At 39.5% G+C, this 11,840-nt stretch overlaps 1 protein-coding gene across 1 annotated transcript; it reads left to right on the top strand.

Moving 5' to 3' along the window:
• Positions 1–2,442: 2,442 nt before the first annotated feature.
• Positions 2,443–11,459, top strand: enpp5 (ectonucleotide pyrophosphatase/phosphodiesterase 5). Its single transcript, XM_061052480.1, has 4 exons — positions 2,443–2,705; positions 4,032–4,932; positions 6,064–6,240; positions 7,937–11,459. Exons 2-4 carry the CDS (start codon positions 4,053–4,055, stop codon positions 8,320–8,322), a joined length of 1,443 nt encoding a protein of 480 aa, XP_060908463.1. The 5' UTR covers positions 2,443–2,705; positions 4,032–4,052; the 3' UTR covers positions 8,323–11,459.
• Positions 11,460–11,840: the final 381 nt, after the last annotated feature.

Here is an 11,840-nt window from a genome sequence, read left to right as displayed (position 1 = left end):
ATATTTGTTGGAATAAAATGGTGAAAGTAATGACACATTTCATTTACTGGCCAAATGCATGGATAACGTTTTCTTATGTCTGGCTCAAAATTTCTCACCGTGAACTATAAAGTCATGTCCTTGCTCAGTCAGCCTCTTAAGATAAACCTTTATTATAGCTTTCTTTACTAAATCATTCAACATTCAAAGTTTGATGATTTGTCAATTTAACTAAGCCACTGAAGTGCCTTTTTGTTTGACTTTCTTATATTTGATCAAAATGAATTCAGAAATTGTGGCGCTTTAGAGAATATGATCCCAATCCTCTGGCCTTGAAATGTCTCCACAGGCTGCATCATGTGAGAGTCTGTGCAGATTTAAAGACTCTTTTTTTTTTACCATGTAAGAAGCTCATAATGGCCTAATGTGCCTTGTAGCCACTGAGGGCTGGTTATGGAATGTGTTGAGAATCTTTGACCATTTTTTCTCTTAGCCTGCCCTAAATTTAAAAAACTGCGCATCAAATTCACAAGTCTGTAAATTTAGTCAAGAATGTTTTGTTGAATACTTTATGTTTAGGCCATGTAATCAAATTCTTTTGGATGTGATCATGGAAAACTTAAAACTTAAACTTCAATTATTTGTGGTGTGTGATAAAATCCCTGCCATGCAGACATTGAGTGAGCCTCTGAAACAACATCAGTTTTCCTTGGAAGAGATTCTAAGATGATCATACGCAACCAGATTGATGAAGAATGAATGAACTTTTTTATTATAGTATTAAATGTAATGTTTATTATTATGTCAGTGGGAAGCACTGACCTTCCCATACACCAAAGTCCACTTAGGCCCTGTATTGCAGCTTAGGACAATTGTATGGAAAACAACAACAACAACAACAACAATAATAATAATAAGCATTATCCTCATCATCATCATTTGTCATCATCATTATTATTATTATTATTATATAGAACCCTGAAAAACAAGTGCTTTGCCATACAAACAGAATCATACATAAGTCCAAAGCATAATAACAGAATTACAAAACAACTCAAACAACAACCAAAAAGCTGAACCAACATAATAAACTAAATGCAAAAGAACACAAACAACAACAACAACAGCAAACAAAACAATGAAGGAACCAAGCAGCAAAAGAAACCCAAGCAACATTAGAAGCCATAGAGAGATTGAAAAGTTCATTTTCTGCTGCAAATGACAAGAAAGTGTCGTATTGAGTTAACCTGAGGTGATCAGGTGGAGGTCTTTCAGCAGTACCCGGAGTCACAGCAGAGTCTGGTGAGGGGGCCTTTAGTTACTGTGGTCCTTCTCTCTGGAACAAACTGTCTCAACCTTTAAAGCTTAACTCAAAACCTATTTATCCTCCTGACCATATAAAAAGTGACTCTGTGTATGCGTGTGTGCAGTTGTATATGCGCCTTTTCTCTCTCTGTTTTTATTTGATTATCTTCATTCTTGTTGTGTGTTTGATTGCCATGTGGTGTGTCTAATGGATTAATTTGATTTCTGCATCGTATTCATGACTGCAGGAATGATTTATTTTCATGTTTTTACTGTCAATGTGAAGCTCATTAAGCTTACCTTGAATTAAAAGGTGCTCTATAGATTGCCCTAAAATGTCTTATCTCATATCAAATCTCATCTCAGGCTGTACATTTTGTCCCATGATCATTAGCAGATGGAGTTGTTATATTGTCTTTACTCCTATCCCTGGAAACATTTAATAACACTGACATCAAAGTTCATCACAAATTATTGAGCTCTCAATGGTGTTCCTAAATCAGAATAATAAAGATGAATATTCCATTAGAATTGGATGCAAAAAAAAAGTGAATTGAAAAGTGAAGTGAAAAGTGAAAGACAAAAAGCAAACCAATCTCCCTCTCTCTCTTTACAAAGTCAGAGTTTGTCTGTAGGTCATATATAATAAATCTCTCTCTCTCTTTACAAAGTCAGAGCTTGTCTGTAGGTCATATATAATAGTCTCACTCTCACCATGCAGCGTCATTATTGAGATGCCATCTTTGTTTAACTAAAGAGAAAATCGCTCTGACTTTTTGGAAAGAACTTGACTGACACCTAGTGGACAACATTTGTCATCGACTTTTCAAGGTGTCAATTGCAATACACTTTCAGCATTGTAAAAAAAACTAACTAGTTGACAGAATTAGGGCAAGTATGTCTTTGAAATGTCACTATTTATAGTCTAGTATCGAGCATTATTTTATTATATATTTTATTAGTTTTTTTTTCTGCTGCCACATATTCAAATGTAATAACCATTACATTGAAACTATTAACAAGACATTTGATTTAATTTCACATTTAAATTGAAAACTAGTTTCATAAGAATGACAGCAAGATGTCTATTTATAAAGTGACCCCCCCCCTCCTTCCCCTCCTCACCCTACATGATTACGTCATAGGACCGGTGCACTTGCACATCGTAGTGAATCTTGGGGAAGCAGCTCTGCGCGAAGCGAAGCATGCACTTGCCGGAAAGACCAGGCAGCCCTTTGTGTTCAGATGGACTCAGTTTGGTCTCTCGTCTGTCTGTAAACGCGACAGAAATAAAGTAAAAAACAAAAACAAAACATAGAGTAGGGGGAAAAGGGCGGGACTTCCTCCAGACATAAACGCGTCAGGGCCTTTAATCTCTGCGTACAGCTTCGAGACGAGCCAGTGCAGGATCAGATAACGAGGTGAGCTTGTTGACAGCATGATTATTTGTACATTTTATTACAGTAATGCCAGTTTCTCCACTCACGCCGCTTTGTGTCTTTGTTGTATTGTTGCAGACAGAAGTGCGTGTTTGAGCTGTTAGCTCTGCAGCATTTGCTAATCCCTATATTTCCTTATTAATGTGGCAGACGGTCTGGTGGAGGGCTATTATTAATTATTTTAAACTTCTGTCGCGCTTACAAATGCATTACAATCGGTTTATGCACACTCTGCTGAATTTCCAATGACATCATCGCTTTTCCTGACCTGTATTAAGAGCTAATGTGTTACAGAGAATAGACCTGGATATGTCATAATGATCTTAATCATTTCAGGGAACAAACCTTTTCATTGCTTCTTATTGAGGATAGATCTTTAAGGCTTTATTTAACTCAGGTGATCGTGAACTAATATTGACAGAAGAGCTCAAGTTAATTGTTTTCGTTATTTTAAACTTTGTAATGTGGAAAACATGATTCATAATTTAATTTTTTTTAATGTCTGAAATAAAAAAGCATGGCAAGGTGAAATCTTTAGTTTGGGAGTTGTGTCTATCTGAAAGTGCATCACCCAAAGCTTTTTTATTGACATTGTAATTAAACAGGTAAATCAGATCACAAATTGAGACATAGTCTATTGTCCGGTATTTCTCATTTAAAATAATCTGAAATGAGTTAATGCTGCTCAAAATAAGATGTCATCTTACATCCTGCTCATTAATTATTTAGATATTTGTCTTGGCTCATTGCTCGACTATTTGTGCAAATATTAAAAAATTACGACTATTATCACATTTTTGATTCAGAGGCATTATGTGACTTTAAACAATGACAAACGAGTGTCAGGTTTCAACCCAGTTTGAATAAGCACTCATTTAATTGTTTGACGTCCATGTCAAAAGCTATTGTCGTGAATATGCAGCTTTATCAGACTCTAATGTTATTGAGACCTTATTTGCCGGACATACACCTCCAAAACGGTGACCACCATAAAGGTTGACATACGGCTGAATGAGCTTTCAGACAATAAGTAAGTAGACAGGAAGTACACATTTTGATCTTGTAAAAATTGTATTGTTACAACAAAAAAGGCGTCTGCTCTCAATTGATGAAAATAACTTTGTATTAAAGCATTATTTTACAGATCAAGCTTACTGATCTCCCTTAACTGGAACAAGGCAGTGCAGGTTAAACTACCAAAACAGACCTTAAACATAATTAGTCTGTCAATATACCCTTTTCCAGGTATACAGGGTTAAATGCTCCCCCTTACTGAGTTCTTCTGAAGCTGTTTCTGTGTTATTGCAGGCTGTCAAATCCCACAACGCGATGCTGCGCTGTTTGCTGCGAGGAGGCTGCAGTCCTCTCTTCTGGGTTTGGGTCCTGCTTCTTCCTCTGGCCTCCCTGCATCGCCTCAACCAACAGGGCCGCAGGGACCGCAACGTGAAGGACCGGCCCAAACTGCTGCTCGTTTCCTTTGACGGATTTCGTTGGGATTACATCTACCGGGTCCCGGCGCCTAACTTCCTCAAACTCATTGAAGAGGGGGTGAAGGTGGAGCATGTAGAGAACGCGTACATCACCAAGACCTTCCCCAACCACTACAGCTTGGTGACGGGGCTGTACGCCGAGTCGCATGGCATCGTGGCCAATGAGATGTACGACCCTGTTCTGAACCGCTCCTTCTCAATGGAGACGGACAGTATATATGATTCACGGTGGTGGGAGGAAGCGGTGCCTCTCTGGGTGACCATCCAGAAAGCTGGAGGGCGGAGCGGAGCAGCGATGTGGCCAGGGTCCGACGTGAGGATCCATGGCATGTACCCCAATAAGTACCTCCAGTACAATGCCTCAGTCTCCTTTGAATCCAGAGTGGAGCAGATTATCAAGTGGTTCTCTGCACCCGAAGAAGAAGCGGTGGATTTCGGGGTTCTGTACTGGGAGGAGCCAGACGAGAGCGGACATAAACTGGGACCTCAGAGTACCCAGATGGACAAAGTCATCTACGGGATCGACGAGAAGCTCGGATTCCTCATAAACGAGCTGAAGAAGGCACGGCTGTATGAGAAAGTGAACCTGATAGTGACCAGTGATCACGGGATGGCGCAGCTTTCCCCCGATAAAATCATAGAGCTGGATCAGTATGTGAGCAGAGACCTGTACACCTGGGTGGATAAGAGTCCGGTGGTGGGGATACTGCCTAAAGACGGTATGAATTTAAAACATCAGATCAGAGTGAGAGCACGTTGTCGATGACCTAGATTAAAGTATTTTTTAATAGTTTTCTGTCTGGATTGATACTACTCTCATGGCTGTTTGATAAATATATATGTACAGATATATATATATTATATTCCTATTTCCAGCCTTAATACTATGCAGAACTGTTCCTCACTGAAGTAGATCAAACCAGAGCTACATTCAGCCTGTACTCACCATTTGTGTTTGCTTCTTTTACAATTCTACAATTCACTTAGCAGACGCTTTTATCCAAAGCGCCGTACATCAGAGAGTAAGTACAACACAAGCGAGGATCTAGAAAATATGGCTTTGAATGTCTGCATTTCCACCGTAGGCGACTAAAAATGGATACTTGCTGTGTGCAAAACGCAGCATATTCATTCCCTGGTAATAAAAGGGAGTTAGAACTCTCCTGGAGCTCTTTGGGAGACGCTGACTTCCTTTTCCAGCACGACAGCTCGCCTACCTGTTGTTATGCAGGTCATAGGTTAATGTGACTAGCTGGGCTAGCTAAACAACAGCCGCAACTCCGAGATTTATTGACGCATGAACAGACAAATCAATGTTGAACTTTGACTTGTGGTGCATTAGTGATGTTCTTATATTGGTGAAAACAACAACAGCCTTGGCAACAACATTGATTGACATATATACAAACAAATCAGTGTTGTTAGCATGGTGTATCGTTTGGTTGGTTAAAACCGGGAAAGGGACTGTTCAAAAGCGGGACATAATAGTGTTTTATAAATATTTGTGGGGACTGGGGAAACGGAGCTTGAAAACGTGATGGTCTCCGTCAAATCGAGACGTATGGTCACCCAAGGTCGGGTGCAGTGACTTCTTAGCCATGCTAAGCTAACCTGCTGCCGGATATAGCATCATATTAAAGAAATAAAAACTTCATGTTGGACTAAGCTAATCCGCTTAGACCAATTTACTTTTTGATTCATATTTCTTTAACTTGTTATTTAACATCATTAAGATAGTATTTGTAATTATCACTCTGACATTCTCTCTTAATTTGGTCGTCTTCCTGAAATCCTCATTTTGCCTTTATCTGTGGTCCCTCTCTTGAATTGTTTGTCATTGTTTCCTGCAGGAGCGCTTGAAGAGGTGTACGATAAGCTTGTGGACGCGAACCAGAATATGCTGGTGTACAAGAAGGACAACATTCCCCAGCACTTCCACTATCAACACAACGTCCGGATCATGCCCATCATCATAGAGGCCAGAGAGGGTTGGACCATCGTGCAGAACAGGAGCAGTCCCTTCATGTGTGCGTAGTCAAACCTCCTACAGCTGTGTTGAGAAATTATGCACACATTAAACAGGTTTTTTTTCTCCCCCAGTTGTTTCAAACAGCTGCTGCTATGAATAGCTTCACAAGAGATTTTTTGAGTCATTGAACCAAAGCTAGCTCATACTCTTCCAGCGGTAATTAAAAAAGAAAGCCAGATTTGTTTTTCCTCAGAGATAGTAAGAGTGTGAGTGTGTGTGTGTGTGAGTGTGTGTGAGTTTTACTTTCACTGCCTACAATTGCTTTTATTTCTTCCTAATCTCACTCAAATCAAGGAGGTTGTTTTTTTTAAAGCACTACTCCCCCACAGAAGAGATCTCTAACTATCTATCAAGGAGAGAGACGTTTTCATTGAAGCTTGCTGCTTACTTTCTCCTCCGCTGTTAAAGTCCTGTTAATCAGTCAAATGGTCTGCAGGAGTGTGCAGCTGTAGGTAAAAAAAAAACCTGCTGACTGTCTGTCCTGAGAGACACGTGGCGATGATAGATGCTGTGCTGCACTTCAAAGGGCGTAGATGAGAAAACCAAAGCTGTGGCAGTGGCTCCTGACTTACAGGAAAAGCACTGAAGTATTACAGTTTAGTCCCAGTGTGCATAAATAATGTCAACGCTCACTTATTAATGATAATTATCCATTGATGAGGACCAGATCTGCACTTCCTGGTGATTGATTATTAAAAGTTATTAAAAGTCACAGATTGAACATATAACGTTTTTTTCTTTCCCCACTGGTTATTTTTAATGAATAAAGAGTGATGGATTCATTTACAAAATCTCCCAATAGCTCTGACTGACTTTAAACACAATCGACTCATTTAAACAGCGATGCAATCTGTTTAGAAATAAATGATATTTGGACTTGTGAAGGGATTTTTCTAGCCTACGTAAAGCCGCACTTTACACTACATGTCACATTCACACACTGATCCCGGAATTCAGGGGTCAGCGTCTTGCCAAAGGACACTGCGACTTGTTGGCTTCAGGGTCTGGGGTTCGATCCCCAGCTCCCCATGGAGAGGTCATTCTCAAAGGGTGTTTCTGATGCTACAAATTAGACTACCAAACTCCAAATGTTAGCAGCATCCCAACATCACCGTTTGTGATCACCTTCAGAACAGTGATGTGCTGTCTGAGGTAGTTTTTGAAAGTGAGGCTCATGTGCAAGTGCTAGTACCACAATACCTTTGTTTGCAATGATTTAATGATGACTTTATTGCCAATGCTCATACTGCGATAACGTGGACATTGTGAGTTACTGTGCAGCCCTTACTTTAATGCAGTACAAGCTGGATCTACTGGACCTGATTGGATAGTATTTAAACTCACTCATAAATCTGATAAACTGTTCTGGTTTTACCTGCAGCACTCAAAGCACACTCTGTCAATTCTACAGGAGTGTGATAATACTGATACATTTTAGGAGCGGTAGTTCTAAGCCATTCTAAGCTTTCATCGAAGGTTGTTACTTTTCAGATTTGCCTGAGCTTGGCTGTGGTTGATTTAGCAGTAAGCAGTCTGCTTGGATAAACAGTGCTGGTAGTATATCATCGTAGAGAGCAACAGGGCCAGATGTGGGAAACACATACACAGGGAAAGTGAAAACTAGAGATTTGTAGTTTGACATTTAAAAGAACAATTGTATTTGAAGTGTTCTGTGCCTTGTCTTTTCTCTGCAGTGGGAAACCACGGCTATAACAACACCTTACAAAGCATGCAGCCGGTGTTTGTCGCCCGAGGGCCAGCCTTCCGCCAGAAGTACGTCAAGACCTCCATGCGCTCTGTCGACCTTTACCCTCTCATGTGCCAGATCCTGTCCATCAAGCCTCTGCCAAACAATGGCTCCCTCTTAAACGTTATAGACCTGCTGTCCCCGGACACGACTCCACCCAAGGTCCCCGAGTATTCCTATGCCCCCGTCGTGGGTTCTTTTCTCGGTGTGGTGATGGTGCTGGGCTTTCTGGTGGTCTACATCAGACAAGTGACACTCAAACAGCTGCCGTCACTCAAACACAGAAGCAGGGAGATGTCGCAGCCTTTACTGCAAGAGGACTTGCAACTGTAGCTGAAGAAACAGGAATGATGGCAGACATAAAAGAAGAGGAGGTATTGCTCCCCAAGGTAGTCTCTTCTGCCCAGAAGCATCCCCCAAACGCTTCCCTTATAACGACTAAATGCCAGTGTGATTCCCTTTTTATTAGATAGAGATCAAGGGAATCTAATCTAACCTCCGAATCATATAGAGGTAAAACTTGATTGCTTGTTTGTAAGGGAAATGCCAAGGGTTTGCTTCTGGTGCAGGCTTTATCAAGATAATAAACCTTTACATGGGCTTTATAGTGGCTTTGCTTTTATTGTGATTTTACCTACTATCATTTTGTCATCTCATCATCATTTAAAAAGTGAAAGTGGAAAATGAACCTGTGAATATGGCAGGTATGAAGAATTGTTAGCCAAAACCATGACTCTGATACCACGAAGGTGTCAGTATGCTCAAAATGAACTTGTTGGTCTGAGGTTTCCAGTGTTATATTTCCAGACAAGCCTGTCTTGATGGCATTCATATTGTTGCATTAGTGCACATGAGAAAACAGAAGTATCTTGATTTTTTTTTTATGGAAAAGTTCTTCTTTGCTTACTTTCTCCCCTCCGCACCTCTGACCATGTCTCTGTGCTCAGCAGACATGATGTCACCTTTGGAAGCTTACAGACACCTCTGTATGGCTGGGTGATAAAACAACAACAACATGCCAATATTTTACTTAAATTACTAAGATTACTTCAATTGAATGTATTGAACAGGCTGTTATACAGCAGGAAAATACACAACAGCCAGCTAGTCCATGATTTTGCTTGCATGGGAAGCTAATGCCTGCTTTACACTGCAAAGCATTATTCATTTGCTGATAAATTGGATTTGTCTTTAAAGGAAGAATGTGTGACTTTTTGATCCAGCATGAAACCAAAAGGAAGTGTTGTTGGACGACACCTCCGCTATTCTGAAGGCTCCGCTCTCCTCCAGTGGCACACCTCTGACCCCCCTCTCTCCTCGCATTCGCATCACAAAGTTGTACCTTGCTCGAGCTGCAATTGTCTGCGTCCTGCATTGTTGTGTTAGCAGGCTAATGTTAGCACACTTTGGTTAACACATAGCTTCATATTGCACATAAATTAATAGAATGACAGAGATCTAAAAACGCCTACGTGACATCCAAATAAGCAGTGAGTAGACTTTGTTATTCTTCTTTTCTCTAGTCCTTGACTAAAACAGCTTTATACGCAAGGCCGTCCCGTCCATGTAACAATGATGTAAACACAGCCCGGCAACCACACAGCTGGCGGAATTAACTTGATTTCTGCTGTATTTATGTGTAAAATGTCACACATTCTTCCTTTAATCAAAACTGAGTTTAACCAAATGCCACAAGAACCAGTGTTTAAAGTGAGATCCAGGTGATCTTTCAAAGATACATTATACATTGCATCAATTACACGATGTAAGTAGCAGTTTGGCTAGCAGCCCCCTCAGAGGACATGCTTTGAGAGACACATATTTTTCATTTCTAAGCCCTCCATTCTGCTACTTTCTTTTCATTTGGTTTTTAATTGCCAGGTCTGTTTGTCTTGAAGAGGAAATGAAATTGACTATTTTTTTTTGCTCCCCCTTAAAACTCTTGAACCGTAAAACTGAAGAATGACCACAGAAAGAATCCTTATGGAAAAACAAACCAAGATACTAGAGACAAGCTGCAGCTTTGAATAAATGATAGTCTCTACCTTACATAATGAAGCTTTTGGTTTCTTTTTTTCTTTTTTTTTTTTTTTCAGATTTATTTTTGGGCATTTTGTGCCTTCTTTTTATTAGAGAGATAGGACAGTGGATAGAGTCGGAAATCAGGGAGAGAGAGAGAGAGTAGGGAATGACATGCGGGAAAGGAGAGATGCTAGTTAAAAATCTAAAAAACAACAAGAGTTCCTTTGAAGCATACTGACACCTTTACTCCTTGACAGTATATCGGCATTTTCAAATCTATGCAAACAGGTTTGTATGTCATGAAGGAAGGACAGAAGTCGATCTTGTCTGGTTTGTGCCACAATTGTTGTACTTGTGGTCTGAGCACTGAATTAGCAGCTACTTTGAAATAAAAAGACTGTGACCAATGGGAAATGTATTTATAACACTCAAAGAGATTCAGGAGCTCAGCAGGGGTCAGTGTTATATTTTGAATGTTATACTTGGAATCAAGTCTCACTCCATGTGCCAGACTACTGCTCATACATGTAGGTCATTGCTCTTTAGCAGTCAGTAACCATTTGCCTTTTAAATAACAGAGAACTTCTCTCTCTAACGTGTGCAATCGTTTGTGTGTCAGTCTGTTATTTTGTAGATTTGTGTTTGGAGAACATGTGTCTGTGTAGATGACTGTGTACTGTCCTCCTGTTCATACACTCACCGTCATTACCACGGCCATTTGTTGGTGAAATGTGAAGTGCAATTGCTATTGGTCAGTATTTTGTCTTAGGGATTTTCAAGGGTTTTGTTGTTGCTCGGTTGAGAAGACTATTTCGGCATGACTTGTGAGAACTGTTCCCCTGATTTGCACTATAGGATAGAAATGAAAGAGAACCAAGGGGCAGTGGCTGGATGCTTTTTAGGTCATGTTTAATTTGCACTCGTTGTTCGTAGTAGCTATTTGAAACGATACAAAAGTTAGGTGCCTCTTGCCAAAAAGCTTTTTAATGAGCGTAGTGATAGAAAAGTCAAGTAGAATCAAAATCGAAATAAATAATTCTAATATTTTTTCAGCATCTTTTAGGAAACAATTGATTAAATCTTCTTCTGTTTTTTGATGCACTGACTAATACCTGTTGCCCAAAAATGACAGACATCACTGTGATATATAGTTTTTACAAAATTTAAATTCATAAATTGAAAGAATTTATATGGAAAATGTTAATTTTCGGATAACTGTTGTTTTATGAAAGAGGTGTCGGATAATTTTGCCCTGAATTTTTGAAATGAAACATGTCAAGAATATATTTAAATAATTATTTGGAAATAATTAGAAAGTAATTCATATTAGATCAGGTTTATCTCTGTGGATTATTAACTTGGATTTGAAGAATGGATGATTAAATATCTTTACCATGTTGATGCAATTAAAGAGTCTTCTGAAATTAAAGGGACGTGTGTGAAACGGAGCCTTTTTTCTCCTCTCTTCTCTTTTTGTTTTGAGGCCAAGGCCTTTACACAGTTTCTTAGTCTAGAACCCTGGATATTTACTGTTCGTCTTTACTTTCCTCAGCCAGATTCTCAGAAGAAAGCAACTGAACAGCAAAAGAAATTCTGAATGTTGACATAACACACTTGAAAACAGCCTAACTAGGTCACATAAATACTCCTTAAAACTCTGGGAATTAACAGACATTTTTAGTGTCAAGGAAGACAACCTTTTTTCTTAAAGCAAGGCCAAGTTAAGTGTTAAAAATATAATTGTTTGACCCTTATGTTGACTTAGACACAATAGTGTGAGTGTGACACAACCTTCCCCAAATATTTCACAAAAATACAACCGACTTTGA

Source organism: Labrus mixtus, chromosome 12 (genome assembly GCF_963584025.1).
Source record: "Labrus mixtus chromosome 12, fLabMix1.1, whole genome shotgun sequence".
NCBI lineage: Eukaryota > Metazoa > Chordata > Actinopteri > Labriformes > Labridae > Labrus > Labrus mixtus.
The sequence above is the reverse complement of the archived record's forward strand: the minus strand, read 5'-3'. Positions and strand labels throughout refer to the sequence as shown.